The sequence below is a fragment of the Oncorhynchus kisutch genome, linkage group LG2 (genome assembly GCF_002021735.2).
Source record: "Oncorhynchus kisutch isolate 150728-3 linkage group LG2, Okis_V2, whole genome shotgun sequence".
NCBI lineage: Eukaryota > Metazoa > Chordata > Actinopteri > Salmoniformes > Salmonidae > Oncorhynchus > Oncorhynchus kisutch.
Genome location: NC_034175.2, coordinates 74,488,135 through 74,508,469, shown reverse-complemented (window position 1 = coordinate 74,508,469; position 20,335 = coordinate 74,488,135). Strand labels below are relative to the sequence as shown.

The following is a 20,335-nucleotide window of genomic DNA, read 5'->3' as shown; positions in this document are numbered from 1 at the left end:
TTAGACTGGGACAGAGACAGACACTTTAGACTGGGACAGAGACAGACACTTTAGAACGGGACAGAGACAGACACTTTAGACTGGGACAGAGACAGACACTTTAGACTGGGACAGAGACAGACACTTTAGACTGGGACAGAGACAGACACTTTAGACTGGGACAGAGACAGACACTTTAGACTGGGACAGAGACAGATGCTTTAGACTGGGACAGAGACAGGCACTTTAGACTGGGACAGAGACAGATGCTTTAGACTGGGACAGAGACAGACACTTTAGACTGGGACAGAGACAGACACTTTAGACTGGGACAGAGACAGACACTTTAGACAGGGAAAGGGACAGACACTTTAGACTTGGACAGTGACAGACACTTTAGACTGGGACAGGGACAGACACTTTAGACTGGGACAGGGACAGACACTTTAGACTGAGACAGGGACAGACACTTTAGACTGGGTCAGTGACAGACACTTTAGACTGGGACAGAGTCTGTTTCCACAGCAGTGAGCTCTACGTCATCTTCTCTGTTTCCACAGCAACGAGCCCTATGTCATCTTTTCTGGGGGTCTGTCATATGACAAGGCTGGGGGACGGAGGCCCACCCTGACCATCATGCATGGCAAGGCCATTACAGTGCTGGAGATGGACCACCCTATCGTAGAGTTCCTGGTGCTCTGTGACACCCCATACTCCAACAGTGAGTTGAGGGGCCATGGTCATTAGCTAGGGTTTGAAGGATTAAGTCAAATCTCTCTTTCTCTCTCTCGCTCTCACTCTCACTCTCTTTCCCTCCCTCCCTACATCAAATACACACATGTTACTCTGTGGAGATATAGAAACATACAGTATATTTAATGTTCCTTCCTGTGTAGTTAATGTATTGGTTCTCTGTGTTAGATATAGAAACATACAGTATATTCCTGTGTAGTTAATGTATTGGTTCTCTGTGTTAGATATAGAAACATACACTATATTCCTGTGTAGTTAATGTATTGGTTCTCTGTGTTAGATATAGAAACATACACTATATTCCTGTGTAGTTAATGTATTGGTTCTCTGTGTTACTGTCTACAGAGATCCAGGATCCGTATGCGGTGGTGCTGCTTCTAGAAAAGGACTTTATCATGGTTGATCTGACACAGAGCAAGTATGTTCACACACACACACACACATCCACACACACACCGACACACACACACACACACACACACACACACACACAGGCTGCTGCTGTGGTCCAGAGGAAACCAGGCTGTCAACTCCTGATGTGGCTGGATATGACTCCGTCCTCTCACAGCTGTCTAGGTGACACCGTCAGGCCAAATGTTAGACATCACCAGGGGGAATAACACTCCTCTATCAACACATCACAGCTGTCTAGGTGACACTGTCAGGCCAAATGTTAGACATCACCAGGGGGAATAACACTCCTCTATCAACACATCACAGCTGTCTAGGTGACACCGTCAGGCCAAATGTTAGACATCACCAGGGGGAATAACACTCCTCTATCAACACATCACAGCTGTCTAGGTGACACCGTCAGGCCAAATGTTAGACATCACCAGGGGGAATAACACTCCTCTATCAACACATCACAGCTGTCTAGGTGACACCGTCAGGCCAAATGTTAGACATCACCAGGGGGAATAACACTCCTCTATCAACACATCACAGCTGTCTAGGTGACACCGTCAGGCCAAATGTTAGACATCACCAGGGGGAATAACACTCCTCTATCAACACATCACAGCTGTCTAGGTGACACCGTCAGGCCAAATGTTAGACATCACCAGGGGGAATAACACTCCTCTATCAACACATCACAACTATATTAGTCCCAGACAGCATCCTACCACATAAAACTATATTAGTCCCAGACAGCATCCTACCACTTAAGACTATAGTAGTCCCAGACAGCATCCTACCACATAAAACTATAGTAGTCCCAGACAGCATCCTACCACATAAAACTATAATAGTCCCAGACAGCATCCTACCACATAAAACTATAGTAGTCCCACACAGCATCCTACCACATAAAACTATAATAGTCCCAGACAGCATCCTACCACATAAAACTATAGTAGTCCCAGACAGCATCCTACCACATCACAACTATAATAGTCCCAGACAGCATCCTACCACATCACAACTATAATAGTCCCAGACAGCATCCTACCACATAAAACGACAATAGTCCCAGACAGCATCCTACCACGTAAAACTGCAGATTACACATCAACACTCTGAGGGAGGGAGATGAAGAAAAGGCATGGAGATCTAAACTATTCCTCCATAGTTGTATGACTCTGTGTTTACATCATTACAGCGTTGATATGGACAATTAGCTGCTGGGAGGAATTGAAGTGGTGTCTTGGGTGGTGTTCTGCTCTGCTACCACCAAAAGGTTGAAATATCCCTCAGATGCCCATTGGATATCCACAAACTACACTGCTCACAGTTATAACATATTGGACCTTTTGGTTATTTGTCATTTCAAAAATGTTGGTGATAACGTTCTGTAGCAGTCACACACACACACACACACACACGTACTTCCCTGTGAGAACTCGACATGCACATGATATAATCTTTCTTTCCCCTCTCCTGTTGCAAGTTTCCCTATCTTTGAGAACCCATACTCCATGGACATCCACGAGTCTCCTGTCACCTGTACAGCCTACTTCGCCGAATGCCCCTCGGATATCATCCCAGTCCTCTACTCCGTAGGAGCCAAGCAGAAGAAGACCGGCTACAGCCACAAGGTACGCTACAGGTCATAGGTCATAGGTCAGACAATGACAAAGTAATACTAAAGCGAACAACAAGAAAAAAAGCTAATTTCAGTTCGGGAACTTTTCAGTCTATTGACCATCTGTCTTATTCCTGACAGGAGTGGCCAGTGAGTGGCGGTACGTGGACATTAGGCTCACAGACCTACCCAGAGGTAATCGTCACAGGGTGAGTCAGTGGGTTCCGTACTGTTGGAGACTTTGTTGTCAAAGTGTGTGAACTAACACGCAGCGGCTGGTTCTATTCATTCAGACAGGAAGTAATAACGTTTTCCTCTGCTCCTCTTTGTGTTTGTTGTTGATAAAAGCAGTAGAGTCTCATTCAGTATTGGACACGGACTGTTCTCTTGACCTTTGCCCCCATCTTTTATTCTTTATGCAGACACGCAGATGGAACCGTAAAGTTTTGGGATGCATCTGCTAGTAAGTTCACTCTCTCCCTTCCTTTCTTATGTTACAATACTAACACTACTATATTATCAACAATACTATAGTATCAACAATACTATATTATCAACAATACTATATTATCAACAATACTATATTATCAACAATACTATAGTATCAACAATACTATAGTATCAACAATACTATAGTATCAACAATACTATAGTATCACATACTAGTATCAACAATACTATATTATCAACAATACTATATTATCAACAATACTATATTATCAACAATACTATATTATCAACAATACTATATTATCAACAATACTATATTATCAACAATAATACAGTATCAACAACAATACTATATTGTGAACAATACTCAGCAATATTAACACTGCTATATTATCATCAATACTAGCACTACTATATTATCAACAATACCGGCACTGCCATATGATCGCCAAAACTCAACAATACTATATTGTGAACAATACTCAGCAATATTAACACTGCTATATTATCATCAATACTAGCACTACTATATTATCAACAATACGAGCACCACTATATTATCAACAATACTCTACAATAACAGCACTACAATATTAGCAACAATACTCTACAATACTAACACCCCTATATTATCAACCATGCTCTATAATACTAGCACTACTATATTATCGACAATACTCTACAATACTAGCACTGCTATATTATCATCAATACGAGCACTACTATATTATCAACACTACGAGCACTACTATATTATCAACAATACTCTACAATACTAACACCCCTATATTATCAACCATGCTCTACAATACTGCACTACTATATTATTGACAATACTCTACAATACTAACACCACTGTGGTATCAACAATCCGAGCACTACTATATTATCAACACTACGAGCACTACTATATTATCAACAATACTCTACAATACTAGCACTGCTATATTATCATCAATACTAGCACTACTATATTATCAACAATACTCTACAATACTAACACCCCTATATTATCAACCATGCTCTACAATACTAGCACTACTATATTATTGACAATACTCTACAATACTAACACCACTGTGGTATCAACAATCCGAGCACTACTATATTATCAACACTACGAGCACTACTATATTATCAACAATACTCTACAATACTAGCACTGCTATATTATCATCAATACTAGCACTACTATATTATCAACAATACTCTACAATACTAACACCCCTATATTATCAACCATGCTCTACAATACTAGCACTACTATATTGTCGACAATACTCTACAATACTAGCACTGCTATATTATCATCAATACTAGCACTACTATATTATTGACAATACTCTACAATACTAACACCACTGTGGTATCAACAATCCGAGCACTACTATATTTGCAACACTACTCAACAATGCTAACACTGCTGTGCTATGAACAATGCTCAACAATACTCGACAATACTCAGAAATGCCATATTATCGCCTCTGCTTGTCGATACTAACACTACTATGTTGGCAACAATACTCGACAATACTCTGAAATGCCATATTATCGCCTCTGCTTGTCGATACTAACACTACTATGTTGGCAACAATACTCGACAATACTATATCAGCACCAATATTCGACAATACTATATCAGCAACCATACTCGGCAATGCTAGCACTGACATAGTATCAACAATGTGCAACAATACTGACCCTACTATATTATCAACAGTGCTCAACAATACTATATCATTGGCAATACTCAACACTACTACAGTGTCAACAATACTAACATTATCATCAATACTAACCCTACTATATTATCATCAATACTAACACTACTATATTACGAACAATACTCAGCAATACTAACACTGCCATATTAGCATCAATGCTATCACTCTATATTATAAACAATACTCAGCAATACTAACACTGCCATATTAGCATCAATGCTATCACTCTATATTATAAACAATACTCAGCAATACTAACACTGCCATATTAGCATCAATGCTATCACTCTATATTATAAACAATACTCAGCAATACTAACACTGCCATATTAGCATCAATGCTATCACTCTATATTATCAACAATACTCAGCAATACTAACACTGCCATATTAGCATCAATGCTATCACTCTATATTATCAACAATACTCAGCAATACTAACACTGCCATATTAGCATCAATGCTATCACTCTATATTATCAACAATACTCAGCAATACTAACACTGCCATATTAGCATCAATGCTATCACTCTATATTATCAACAATACTCAGCAATACTAACACTGCCATATTAGCATCAATGCTATCACTCTATATTATCAACAATACTCAGCAATACTAACACTGCCATATTAGCATCAATGCTATCACTCTATATTATCAACAATACTCAAAAATACTAACGCTACCATCGTATCAACAATACCCTGCAATACTACCACTACTATATTATCATCAATACTAACACTTCACTGATTCTAATTACATAAGAACTCAATTTTTTGCATTTATAAACTAGACTCTTTGTGCGACCAGTTACACTGCAGATGCTGTACAAGCTGAAGACGTCTAAGGTGTTTGAGAACCCCAATGCGGGTGAAGGCCGGGCGGTCGAGCAGGTAGAGGAGGACCCTTACGCCATTCAGATGGTCCGCTGGTGCCCGCAGAGCCGTCTCTTCTGTGTGGTGGGCATCTCTGCCCACGTCATCCTCTACCGCTTCAGCAAACACGACGCCAACGCAGAGATAGTGGTGAGTGGATGAGAGATGTTTCCTAACCCGCTTCCCCAGTCAGTACAGCTGATTCAACTACAATACTACAGTATTATCCACACAAAAACTCTGTAGTAAATACTACAGTATTATCCACACAAAAACTCTGTAGTAAATACTACAGAAATTTCAGCAAAAACAGTTCAGTCCGCACACTTGTTTAATTATTGGTAGTACTACAGTAGTACTACAGTAGTACTACAGTATTCTAATTTGCATAAACCCTAGGCCTTCCCCTCCCCAGTATCCCAATATGTGTCACCCGTGAGTGAGAAACCTACGTGACAAGTATAGACCATACATTTTGTTCCTATAGATTAGAGCAGGAGCTCTGAACTCTCTGTTCAGAACCCAGTCCTACCTACCAACAGGTTATGGATAATGTGATATTTTAGCGTCTTGTTCAGTAGGTTTCCTCAAGTAGAAAGTCCTCCCTCCCACTTCAATGTCAAAGATAATAAATGAAAACGCTTAAGTAAAAACTACAGTAATGTCCCCAGAAACACTAGAGTAAATACTACAGTATACTGCAGAGTGCATAACACTACAGTAAATGGTATAGTATACTACAGTCTGCAAAACACTACAGTGTTTTACAGTCTGCAAAATACTACAGTAATTACTATAGTATATTCTACTCTTTTTTTACTACAGTATTTATGAATTGTATTGTCTTTTGTCTTTTGAAGCACCACACAACTTTCCCCCTGTGGCAGGATAATACATCTAATATCATCTAATCTAATCCACAGTCTCTAGAAGTGCGTCTGCAGTTTGATTCAGAGGACGTCATCTCCCTGTCAGAGACAGACCCATGTTTCTCGGACCCCAGTTCGCACTCCCCCCAGATGCCCGGTAGCCCCAGCAACGGCTCACAAGACAGCCTCCACTACCGCAAGTGAGTCACTTCTGTCATACACCTCAACAAGGTCTACCAAGGTGTCTCTGTCAGACACCTCAACAGGGTCTACCAAGGTGTCCCTGTCAGACACCTCAACAGGGTCTACCAAGGTGTCCCTGTCAGACACCTCAACAGGGTCTACCAAGGTGTCTCTGTCAGACACCTCAACAGGGTCTACCAAGGTGTCCCTGTCAGACACCTCAACAGGGTCTACCAAGGTGTCGCTGTCAGACACCTCAACAGGGTCTACCAAGGTGTCGCTGTCAGACACCTCAACAGGGTCTACCAAGGTGTCGCTGTCAGACACCTCAACAGGGTCTACCAAGGTGTCCCTGTCAAACACCTCAACAGGGTCTACCAAGGTGTCCCTGTCAGACACCTCAACAGGAGCTACCAAGGTGTCGCTGTCAGACACCTCAACAGAGTCTACCAAGGTGTTGCTGTCAGACCTCAACAGGGTCTACCAAGGTGTCCCTGTCAGACACCTCAACAGGGTCTACCAAGGTGTCCCTGTCAGACACCTCAACAGGGTCTACAAGGTGTTGCTGTGATGGTAAAATTGTTATCGGCGAAACTCTCCTTCTCCTCTACAATAACCTCCCCTCCCGTCTTCCCCTCCCCTCCCCTCTACGCCCCCCCCCCCTCCCTCTCTGTATGTCAGGGTGAAGAGTCGTCCAGTGCGCATGCCCCCGGGGTATCAGGCTGAGTTGGTGATGCAGCTACAGTGGGTGGATAGAGAGCCCCCCCAGCAGATCACCAGCCTGGATATCAACTCTGCCTATGGCCTGTGAGTGACTCTCGGCGTTCTGTGTGTCTCTAAACCCTTTCTACTTCTCACTTCCACACTCACACCATCTCCTCTCCTCTCCTCTCCTCTCCTCTCCTCTCCTCTCCTCTCCTCTCCTCTCCTCTCCTCTCCTCTCCTCTCCTCTCCTCTCCTCTCCTCTCCTCTCCTCTCCTCTCCTCTCCTCTCCTCTCCTCTCCTCTCCTCTCCTCTCCCCTCCCCTCCCCTCCCCTCTCTCTTCCTCTCCTCTTCCCCTCCCCTCCCCTCCCCTCCCCTCTTCCTCTCCCCTCCCCTCTTCCCCTCCCCTCCCCTCTCCTCTTCCTCTCCTCTTCTGACAGACTGAAAAAATGTCAGTCTCTCGATGTGCAAAACTGATAGAGACATACCCCAAGCGACTTACAGCTGTAATCGCAGCAAAAGGTGGCGCTACAAAGTATTAACTTAAGGGGGCTGAATAATTTTGCACGCCCAATTTTTCAGTTTTTGATTTGTTAAAAAAGTTTGAAATATCCAATAAATGTCGTTCCACTTCATGATTGTGTCCCACTTGTTGTTGATTCTTCACAAAAAAATACAGTTTTATATCTTTATGTTTGAAGCCTGAAATGTGGCAAAAGGTCGCAAAGTTCAAGGGGGCCGAATACTTTCGCAAGGCACTGTATTTATTTAAATTGTAATTTAACCTTTATTGAACTAGGCAAGTCCGTTAAGAAGACATATTTACACCCTATTTGACTCCCGATCATGGCCGGTTGTGACACAGCCTAGGAACGAACCAGGGTCTGTAATGCAGTGCCTTAGACATCTGCGCCAATCGGGAAAGTTACTTTCTCTGTCTATATCACACAAACACACACAATCATGTTTTCATTTCCCTCCCATGTCTACCTACATCTGCCTTTATGTCCAGTCCCTCTCTGTCTCTGTCCCTCTCTCTCTCTCTGTCCCTCTCTCTCTCTCTGTCCCTCTCTCTCTCTGTCCCTCTCTGTCTCTGTCCCTTTCTGTCTCTGTCCCTCTCTCTCTCTCTCTCTCTGCTCTCTCTCTGTCCCTCTCTCTCTCTCTCTCTCTCTCTCTCTGTCCCTTTCTCTCTCTGTCCCTCTCTGTCTCTGTCCCTCTGTCTCTCTCTCTCTCTCTTTCTCTCTCTCTCTCTCTCTCTCTCTCTCTCTCTCTCTCTCTCTCTCTCTCTCTCTCTCTCTCTCTCTCTCTCTCTCTCTCTCTCTCTCTCACACTCTCTCTCTGTCTCTCTCTGTCCCTCTCTCTGTCCCTCTCTCTGTCCCTCTCTCTCTCTCCCCCTCTCTCTCTCTCTGTCTCTCTCTCTCTGTCCCTCTCTCTCTCTGTCCCTCTCTCTCTCTGTCCCTCTGTCTCTGTACCTCTCTGTCTCTGTCCCTCTGTCTCTGTCCCTCTCTCTCTCTCTCTCTCTCTCTCTCTGTCCCTTTCTCTCTCTGTCCCTCTCTGTCTCTGTCCCTCTCTCTCTCTCTCTCTCTCTCTCTCTCTCTCTCTCTCTCTCTCTCTCTCTCTCACACTCTCTCTCTCTCTCTCTCTCTCTCTCTCTCTCTCTCTGTCCCTCTCTGTCTCTGTCCCTCTCTCTCTCTCTGTCCCTTTCTGTCTCAGTCCTCTGCCTCTTTATTCATCATCCCAGCAGCTATTTTCTAATAAATTGAATAAAGCATATGCCTAAATACACTAATACATATTTCATTTCACCCACTCATCTATAATTTAACAGTAGCAGAAGGAAACTGTAATCGGTGAAACATGATTCAAAAAAGTTTTGAAAAAAAACGTGTCTGATTTTCTGGGAAAAGAGGCTGTTTTGACAGAGGAGAGAAACTTTGATGCCTCCTTGGCTGCTTCTCTACAGGTACTCAATAGAAAAGCCTCAAGGCCATTAACAAGCTTATGTTTTCCAGAGTTTGGTCGAAAAAGTTGATACATTCGCAGCTCTTTAAAAAACAAAATAAGAGTCTACAGTGAGTCTACAGTGCTGGAGGCACAGACAAGGTCACTAACTGTGCTCCCCTGAAGCTATTCATTCGTTAAAGTGGATTTTATTCATCTCTTCAGTTGGTTCTGTATACTGTCTTGGCACTGGTACTGTAGGTTTTCACCCCTACACATACACTGGGGGTATGTCTCTACATCTGCATACCACATACACTGGGGTTAGGTCTCTACATCTGCATACCACTTGGTATGAAAGAAGCAGTATATACACTGGGGTTAGGTCTCTACATCTGCATACCACATACACTGGGGTTATGTCTCAGTATATTGAGCTGCAATCTAAAGTGATGTTCTAGAGTTGACATTGGAATCAATATATGTATGTTTCTTATATATACAGTGGGGCAAAAAAGTATTTAGTCAGCCACCTATTGTGCAAGTTCTCCCACTTAAAAAGATGAGAGAGGCCTGTAATTTTGATCATAGGTACACTTCAACTATGACAGCCAAAATGAGATTTTTTTTCTCCAGAAAATCACATTGTAGGATTTTTAATTTATTTATTTGAAAATTATGGTGGTAAATAAGTATTTGGTCAATAACAAAAGTTTATCTCAATACTTTGTTATATACCCTTTGTTGGCAATGACAGAGGTCAAATGTTTTCTGTAAGTCTTCACAAGGTTTTCACACACTGTTGCTGGTATTTTGGCCCATTCCTCCATGCAGATCTCCTCTAGAGCAGTGATGTTTAGGGGCTGTTGCTGGGCAACATGGACTTTCAACTCCCTCCAAAGATTTTCTATGGTGTTGAGATCTGGAGACTGGCTAGGCCACTCCAGGACCTTGAAATGCTTCTTACGAAGCCACTCCTTCGTTGCCCGGGCGGTGTGTTTGGGATCATTGTCATGCTGAAAGACCGAGCCACGTTTCATCTTCAATGCCCTTGCTGATGGAAGGAGGTTTTCACTCAAAATCTCACGATACATGGCCCCATTCATTCTTTCCTTTACACGGATCAGTCGTCCTGGTCCCTTTGCAGAAAAACATCCCCAAAGCATGATGTTTCCACCCCCATGCTTCACAGTAGGTATGGTGTTCTTTGGATGCAACTCAGCATTCTTTGTCCTCCAAACACGACGAGTTGAGTTTTTACCAAAAAGTAATATTTTGGTTTCATCTGACCATATGACATTCTCCCAATCTTCTTCTGGATCATCCAAATGCTCTCTAGCAAACTTCAGACGGGCCTGGACATGTACTGGCTTAAGCAGGGGGACACGTCTGGCACTGCAGCATTTGAGTCGCTGGCGGTGTAGTGTGTTACTGATGGTAGGCTTTGTTACTTTGGTCCCAGCTCTCTGCAGGTCATTCACTAGGTCCCCCAGTGTGGTTCTGGGATTTTTGCTCACCGTTCTTGTGATTATTTTGACCCCACGGGGTGAGATCTTGCGTGGAGCCCCAGATCGAGGGAGGTTATCAGTGGTCTTGTATGTCTTCCATTTCCTAATACTTGCTCCCACAGTTGATTTCTTCAAACCAAGCTGCTTACCTATTGCAGATTCAGTCTTCCCAGCCTGGTGCAGGTCTACAATTGTGTTTCTGGTGTCCTTTGACAGCTCTTTGGTCTTGGCCATAGTGGAGTTTGGAGTGTGACTGTTTGAGGTTGTGGACAGGTGTCTTTTATACTGATAACAAGTTCAAACAGCTGCCATTAATACAGGTAACGAGTGGAGGACAGAGGAGCCTCTTAAGGAAGAAGTTACAGGTCTGTGAGAGCCAGAAATCTTGCTTGTTTGTAGGTGACCAAATACTTATTTTCCACCATCATTTGCAAATAAATTCATTAAAAATCCCTACAATGTGATTTTCTGGATTTTTCCCCCTCATTTTGTCTGTCATAGTTTAATTGTACCTATGATGAAAATTACAGGCCTCTCTCATCTTTTTAAGTGGGAGAACTTGCACAATTGGTGGCTGACTAAATACTTTTTTGCTCCACTGTACATATGTTTCTGGGAGTCAAGTGTTGACACGTCTTCCTACAGTGATACAGAAGGAACAAGGTTGTTATTGGCACAATACAGGAAATCATGCAAGGGGATGTTTTACCAATCAATTTCATTGATTATGTGTTTACCAATCAATTTCATTGATTATGTGTTTACCAATCAATTTCATTGATTATGTGTTTACCAATCAATTTCATTGATTATGTGTTTACCAGTCCATTTCATTGATTATGTGTTTACCAATCCATTTCATTAATTATGTGTTTACCAATCCATTTCATTGATTATGTGTTTACCAATCCATTTCATTGATTATGCTTTACCAGTCCATTTCATTGATTATGTGTTTACCAATCCATTTCATTGATTATGCTTTTTACCAGTCCATTTCATTGATTATGCGTTTACCAATCCATTTCATTGATTATGTGTTTACCAATCCATTTCATTGATTATGCTTTACCAGTCCATTTCATTGATTATGTGTTTACCAATCCATTTCATTGATTATGTGTTTACCAATCCATTTCATTGATTATGTGTTTACCAATCCATTTCATTGATTATGCTTTACCAGTCCATATCATTGATTATGCGTTTACCAATCCATTTCATTGATATGCGTTTACCAATCCATTTCATTGATTATGTGTTTACCAATCCATTTCATTGATTATGTGTTTACCAATCCATTTCATTGATTATGTGTTTACCAATCCATTTAATTGATTATGCGTTTACCAGTCCATTTCATTGATTATGTGTTTACCAGTCCATTTCCATGTAAACAACCTTTTGGGGTTCTACCTGGAACCAACAGGAGTTCTTCAAAGGATTATCTTATGGGGGCAGCCAAAATACCTTTTTAGGTGCTAAATAGCACCCCCCCCTCCCCCCCTCCCTAAGAGTGTACAGTACTATATATACTAAGATGGCCATTACATTATATGGGAACTATTCTTCAAGTTATGGGTGCAGAACCTCGTGTTCTTTCAGTTACTCCGTTCCATTTCACAGTAACTAGACTCTCTTTTCGACTACCCTCTGTGTGTGTTTCTGTGTGTCAGTCTAGCGTTTGGGAGCTGCAATGGTCTAGTGGTGGTGGACTACATTCAGAAGACCATCCTGATGTGTGTGAGCACGTTGGACCTGTATGGAGCCGCTGACCCCTACCAACGTCTCACACGCTCCCCACGCAAAAACAGACAGTCCACCTCAGGTAGGGGAACACGCCCCGTGTTCCTCACACATACAACACACACATACACACACACACACACAAATACAAATGCATATACTGTACACATAAATGTACAGTAATCACATGTACTGGTATGTTCACACACATAGACATACTGAATCAACAATTTCTCACTCTCTCTACATCTCTCTGTCTCTCTCTTCTCCCATTTTCTTTTTATCTTTCTGGTATCTGTCATGACCTCACTCTCCATTTCTGTCTTAATCTTACCTCAGTTGTCCTTTCTTTCTCTTTCCTGTCTCTTCTCCTAACCTCTCTGTCTCTTTTCCTAACCTCTCTGTCTCTTTTCCTAACCTCTCCGTCTCTTCTCCTAACCTCTCTGTCTCTTCTCCTAACCTCTCTGTCTCTTCTCCTAACCTCTCCGTCTCTTCTCCTAACCTCTCCGTCTCTTCTCCTAACCTCTCTGTCTCTTCTCCTAACCTCTCCGTCTCTTCTCCTAACCTCTCCGTCTCTTCTCCTAACCTCTCTGTCTCTTCTCCTAACCTCTCCGTCTCTTCTCCTAACCTCTCCGTCTCTTCTCCTAACCTCTCCGTCTCTTCTCCTAACCTCTCCGTCTCTTCTCCTAACCTCTCCGTCTCTTCTCCTAACCTCTCCGTCTCTTCTCCTAACCTCTCCGTCTCTTCTCCTAACCTCTCCGTCTCTTCTCCTAACCTCTCTGCCTCACTACAATACATAAACAAAACAAAACACAGCACCATTCACAAACAACCACGTGAGGTGCATGTGACCGGCTGCATACCACGGTGGCGTCATGTGCATGTTGTGGTTCTTTCAGTCACTTTTGCTTGAGCACTACTCTTAGATAAGACCTACCGAAGCATCTCTTAGCATATCTTAGACCAGGGTTCCCCAAACTGTTGGCCGCCGGCCCAATTTGGCCTGCGGGTGATTTTATTTGGCCCCCCCCAAAAAATACATTTTTAGGGTGGAAGTAAGACTGTAAAAACAACAGAAAATCAGGTCCAAATGTTTTTTATTTGGAAAATGTTTTCAAAGTATTCCCACACATTATGGAGAGGTATACAATATCAGTCAAATCATTCAGGGTTTTTCTTTATTTTTACTATTTTCTACGTTGTAGAATACAAGTGAAGACTATGAAATAACACATATGGAATCATGTAGTAACCAAAAAAGTGTTAAACAAATCCAAATATATTTTCTATTTGAGATTTTTCAAAGTAGCCAATTTGCAAATCTCCCCCCGAGGTTGAATCTATACTGAAGAAAAATGTCAAAGCAAAATGCAACAATTTCAACTACTGACCTACAATTCATGTAAGGACATCAGTCAATAGTAATATTCATTAGGCCCTAATCTATGGGTTTCACATGACTGGGCAGGGGTGCAGCCATGGGTGGTCCTGGGAGGGCATAGACCCACCCACTTGGGAGCCAATCAGCTCCAGCCAATCAGAGTTTTTCCTCCATCCCCCTCAATTTATTTACTGTTCTGAGTTGATCTTTTGGGAGCCTGGCTTTCTCCACTATACACTAACTGGGTTTCTGCTTGCCTTCACTTTCCTTTTCACTCTGGGCCTTGTGTTCTTCTCTCTCTCTCTCTCCCTCCTCATCTTCCTCCTCCTCCCTCCTCCCTCCCTCTTGGTGTCTATGGCTGTTGGTATGGGCATGTGTTCTTCTCTCTCTCCTTACTCCTCTTCCTCCTCCTCCCTCCCTCTTGGTGTCTATGGCTGCTGGTATGGGCATGTGTTCTTCTCTCTCTCTCCCTCCTCCTCTTCCTCCTCCTCCCTCCTTCCTCCCTCCCTCTTGGTGTCTATGGCTGTTCGTATGGGCATGTGTTCTTCTCTCTCTCTCCCTCCTCCTCCCTCCTTCCTCCCTCCCTCTTGGTGTCTATGGCTGTTGGTATGGGCATGTGTTCTTCTCTCTCCCTCCTCCTCTTCCTCCTCCTCCCTCCTCCCTCCTCCCTCCCTCTTGGTGTCTATGGCTGCTGGTATGGGCATGTGTTCTTCTCTCTCCCTCCTCCTCTTCCTCCTCCTCCCTCCTTCCTCCCTACCTCTTGGTGTCTATGGCTGCTGGTATGGGCATGTGTTCTTCTCTCTCCCTCCTCCTCTTCCTCCTCCTCCCTCCTTCCTCCCTACCTCTTGGTGTCTATGGCTGCTGGTATGGGCATGTGTTCTTCTCTCTCCCTCCTCCTCTTCCTCCTCCTCCCTCCTTCCTCCCTACCTCTTGGTGTCTATGGCTGCTGGTATGGGCATGTGAACCTACCTAAAGACTTTTGCATGCGCAGCCTGTCTCACTTTTATTCAGATTCAAAGAAAAGGATCCGTAAGTCTTATCAGAGTAAGTCAGGTGATCCTCAAGGCAAGGAGACAAGGAGACAAGGGGAGAAGGGACGAAGTGGGACAAGGAGTTAAGGGGGCAAGAGGATAGTGGCAAGGGGGCGTACTAGAGAGATGATTGGAATGACATAGATTTTTACTGAAACAGCTCTGAAACAACTCCCCAAGAGACAAATCCCGCCACGGCTTTATCAGAACCTGTGATTTAACCTGTGTTAAATCCCAATAGTGCAGTTATCTCAATACAGTAGGTCCTTTTGCCAAGGTCCCGTTAGAAACGTGTATCTCGTTTATGAAATGACTGAATGTCAAATAGCCAAGCCACAGTATGTTCATTGCAAAAGGAAGCACAGAAGATATGAATGATTTGAAATTACAATCATGACAAAGACATTCAAACATTGTATTATAAATATTATGTGCACCTTTTATAGCTAAGTCAATATTTTGATCATTATCGACTTCTTTGTGAGATATTTAATATGATTTATTTTTAAATTACCATTCATTTGATTAATTACATCATCTTTTTTTTCCACTGCAGTTGATCAAAGTAATGGATTTAATTAAAACTTCTCAGCTGAGTTTTGTCCCAGCAAAGTTACTCAGTTATAACAATGTACTTTTGAAATATGAAATACAACACACGAGGGAAATTATGATGATTTATTTATGAAACGCAACATTGCCCATCATTCGAGGACGCTGGTCAAATGCTACCGGTAGACTGTAAAGATTTAAGTTAATTAACTAAAATACTCAAGTTTAGATTTCACATGACTTTTCTGATTTTACTACATGACTAGATTTAAGACCATCTTCATCACTCTGATTTTACTACATGACTAGATTTAAGACCATCTTCATCACTCTGATTTTACTACATGACTAGATTTAAGACAATCTTCATCACTCTGCGACGAGGTCTTTGTTCCGTCTTTATAATTTGTGTTTGTCTATTTGAATGAGGCTTGCACTGCACTGCATATATTGTAACTGTCTGAATTGGCACTGCACTGCATATATTGTAACTGTCTGAATTGGCACTGCACTGCATATATTGTAACTGTCTGAATTGGCACTGCACTGCATATATTGTAACTGTCTGAATTGGCACTGCACTGCATATATTGTAACTGTCTGAATTGGCACTGCACTGCATATATTGTAACTGTCTGAATTGGCACTGCACTGCATATATTGTAACTGTCTGAATTGGCACTGCACTGCATATATTGTAACTGTCTGAATTGGCACGGCACTGCATATATTTTAACTGTCTGAATTGGCACTGCACTGCATATATTTTAACTGTCTGAATTGGCACTGCACTGCATATATTTTAACTGTCTGAATTGGCACTGCACTGCATATATTGTAACTGTCTGAATTGGCACGGCACTGCATATATTTTAACTGTCTGAATTGGCACTGCACTGCATATATTTTAACTGTCTGAATTGGCACTGCACTGCATATATTTTAACTGTCTGAATTGGCACTGCACTGCATATATTTTAACCGTCTGAATTGGCACTGCACTGCATATATTTTAACGGTCTGAATTGGCACTGCACTGCATATATTTTAACGGTCTGAATTGGCACTGCACTGCATATATTTTAACCATCTGAATTGGCACTGCACTGCATATATTTTAACTGTCTGAATTGGCACTGCACTGCATATATTTTAACTGTCTGAATTGGCACTGCACTGCATATATTTTAACCGTCTGAATTGGCACTGCACTGCATATATTTTAACCGTCTGAATTGGCATTGCCTTCCATTTCAGACGGTTCTGTTTAGAATGAAACGATTAGAAAATGATTTCGGTTCCAACCCCCAGTGGTGGAAAAAATACCCAATCTTATTATTTGAGTAAAAGTAAAGATACCTTAATAGAAAATGACTTCAGTAAAAATGAAAGTCACCCAGTAAAATATTATTTAAGTAAAAGTAAAACAGTTTTTTGGTTTTAAATATACTTAAGTGTCAAAAGAAAATGTTATTGCTAAAATATACTTAAGTACCAAAAGTATATATTTATTTTTTATTTCACCTTTATTTAACGAGGCAAGTCAGTTAAGAACAAATTCTTATTTACAATGACGCCCTATCTTGAGGTAGCTTCCTGTAGCACGAGGTAGCTTCCTGTAGCGCGAGGTAGCTTCCTGTAGGCCGAGGTAGCTTCCTGTAGCGCGAGGTGGCATCCTGTACAACGTCCCTTGGACAGGATGTAAGGCCTTACCCCAAATCTATATCCTTTAAGCTGAGGGCCAAGCAGAGACACATCAGGTCTCATTTATACAGTCTTTGGTATGACTAAGCTGGGAATCGAACTTCCAACCTTCCAATCTCAGGGAGGAATCTCTAAAAAAACAAGTCAACTGAGGCGGTTTAAACTCTGAAGTGCAGGCCTCATTTCCTATGGTGTTTGTTGCCATGCATGCTGATGGTTTGCTAAGCTGATCCCGAGCTTCAACATGGATTCACGTATTATTCTGTATAACCCTCTGGCTATAGCGATCGTCAATTTCCAGGAAGTCTTTAGACAATTATAAATAGAGAAACGTGAGATGACAACAGCACCACCATCTGGGCACAGAACGTCAGTTCACCTTCTCCTTTGGATTTACATTTGGATTGAGTTGTCAACTAATGTGAATTCAATGTGAAATCAACAAAAAATGTTCAGCATGTCATTGGGTTTAGGTTAAAAGTTGGGTGAAAAAAAAAAGACAATGCCCTTACATTTACACATCTAATTAGTTTTCAACATGGATTCACCATCATCACATAGATTTTGGTGGTTGAAATGACATGGAAACAACGTTGACTCAACCAGTTTTCCCCCCCAGAGGGAAGTGAATTTTTTTATTTATTTATTTATTTTACCTTTATTTAACCAGGTAGGCAAGTTGAGAACAAGTTCTCATTTACAATAATATACGATCATCATGTATGGATGAAACTTCCTGAATCTTGTGTGTTGCTTCAGGATCAGAAAGGCAACAGACACTGTTATGCTACTGACAACTGCATGTTGTATCACCATGGCAACATACACTGTTATGCTACTGACAACTAGATGTTGTATCACCATGGCAACATACACTGTTATGCTACTGACAACTGCATGTTGTATCACCATGGCAACATACACAGTTATGCTACTGACAACTATATGTTGTATCACCATGGCAACAGACACTGTTATGCTACTGACAACTGTCTATTGTATCACCATGGCAACAAGCACTGTTACGGTACTGACACCCGGTTGTTCTATTACCATGGCAACAGAGATGGTTACAACACTGACAACGGTCTGTTGTATCACCATGGCAACAGACACGGTTACAGCACTGACAACTGTCTGTTGTATCACCATGGCAACATACACTGTTACAACACTGACAACTGTCTGTTGAATCACCATGGCAACATACACGGTTACAACACTGACAACTGATTGTTATATTACCATGGCAACATACACTGTTACAACACTGACAACTGATTGTTATATTACCATGGCAACATACACTGTTACAACACTGACAACTGTCTGTTGAATCACCATGGCAACATACACGGTTACAACACTGACAACTGATTGTTATATTACCATGGCAACATACACTGTTACAACACTGACAACTGATTGTTATATTACCATGGCAACATACACTGTTACAACACTGACAACTGATTGTTATATTACCATGGCAACATACACTGTTACAACACTGACAACTGATTGTTATATTACCATGGCAACATACACGGTTACAACACTGACAACTGATTGTTATATTACCATGGCAACATACACGGTTACAACACTGACAACTGATTGTTATATTACCATGGCAACATACACGGTTACAACACTGACAACTGATTGTTATATTACCATGGCAACATACACTGTTACAACACTGACAACTGATTGTTATATTACCATGGCAACATACACGGTTACAACACTGACAACTGATTGTTATATTACCATGGCAACATACACGGTTACAACACTGACAACTGATTGTTATATTACCATGGCAACATACACTGTTACAACACTGACAACTGATTGTTATATTACCATGGCAACATACACTGTTACAACACTGACAACTGATTGTTATATTACCATGGCAACATACACTGTTACAACACTGACAACTGATTGTTATATTACCATGGCAACATACACTGTTACAACACTGACAACTGATTGTTATATTACCATGCTTTCTTTATATGCCCATGACTAAAGAGTCTCTCTCTATCCCACTTCCTCCTCCTCTTCCTCTTGGGATCTGATTGGCTGTGACAGGCCTAACGGAACTGTCCGACAACCAGGTGTCCATGGACATGGAGAAAAGCAAGTCACCCACCTCAGGTAATGCCTCACACTAACCCTAATCCTAACCCTAAACCACCTCAGGTAATGCCTCACACTAACCCTAATCCTAACCCTAAACCACCTCAGGTAATGCCTCACACTAACCCTAATCCTAACCCTAAACCACCTCAGGTAATGGTAGGGTATCACTGTGACTTTAAGTGAATGGCAACACTATTGACATATCACCTAGTAGGAGTCTCAAAGTGTTAGTTCTATTTAGGAAACATAAATACTGTCTCATTGCTGTGGTTTAGAAGTTGTGTGTGTTTGTCATGTGTTATAGCAACTTTGAATGCATTTATGTATCATTATAGGAGATGTGTACTCTATCAGAGGCCAATTTAGAGAGAAAGAGAGGGAAAGAGACACCTCACAGAGGGAGAAAGGGGTGAGAGAAAGAGGGGGATAGAGAGGGAGAGAGAGAAAGGGGTGAGATAGAAAGAGAGGGAGAGAGAGAAAGGGGTGAGAGAGAAAGAGAGGGAGAGAGAGAAAGGGGTGAGAGAGAAAGAGAGTGATAGAGAGGGAGAGAGAGAAAGGGATAAGATAGAAAGAGAGGGAGAGAGAGAAAGAGAGGGATAGAGAGGGAGAGAGAGAAAGGGGAGAGAGAAAAAGAGAGGGAGAGAGAGGGAGAGAGAGAAAGGGGAGAGAGAGAAAGAGAGGGAGAGAGAGAAAGGGGAGAGAGAGAAAGCGAGGGATAGAGAGGGAGAGAGAGAAAGGGGTGAGAGAGA

General features: G+C 42.0%; 1 protein-coding gene across 1 annotated transcript in view; it reads left to right on the top strand.

Annotated features, from left to right (window-relative positions):
• Positions 1-20,335, top strand: part of LOC109880766 (syntaxin-binding protein 5-like) — a 309,642-nt gene that overhangs the window by 216,426 nt on the left and 72,881 nt on the right. Inside the window, exons 10-19 of the mRNA XM_031801429.1 lie at positions 540-700; positions 1,078-1,150; positions 2,624-2,771; positions 2,900-2,967; positions 3,181-3,221; positions 5,751-5,965; positions 6,739-6,884; positions 7,549-7,674; positions 12,695-12,846; positions 19,536-19,601. Of these exons, the coding sequence (XP_031657289.1) occupies positions 540-700; positions 1,078-1,150; positions 2,624-2,771; positions 2,900-2,967; positions 3,181-3,221; positions 5,751-5,965; positions 6,739-6,884; positions 7,549-7,674; positions 12,695-12,846; positions 19,536-19,601 (1,196 nt within the window). The remainder of the gene's footprint in view (positions 1-539; positions 701-1,077; positions 1,151-2,623; positions 2,772-2,899; positions 2,968-3,180; positions 3,222-5,750; positions 5,966-6,738; positions 6,885-7,548; positions 7,675-12,694; positions 12,847-19,535; positions 19,602-20,335) is intronic.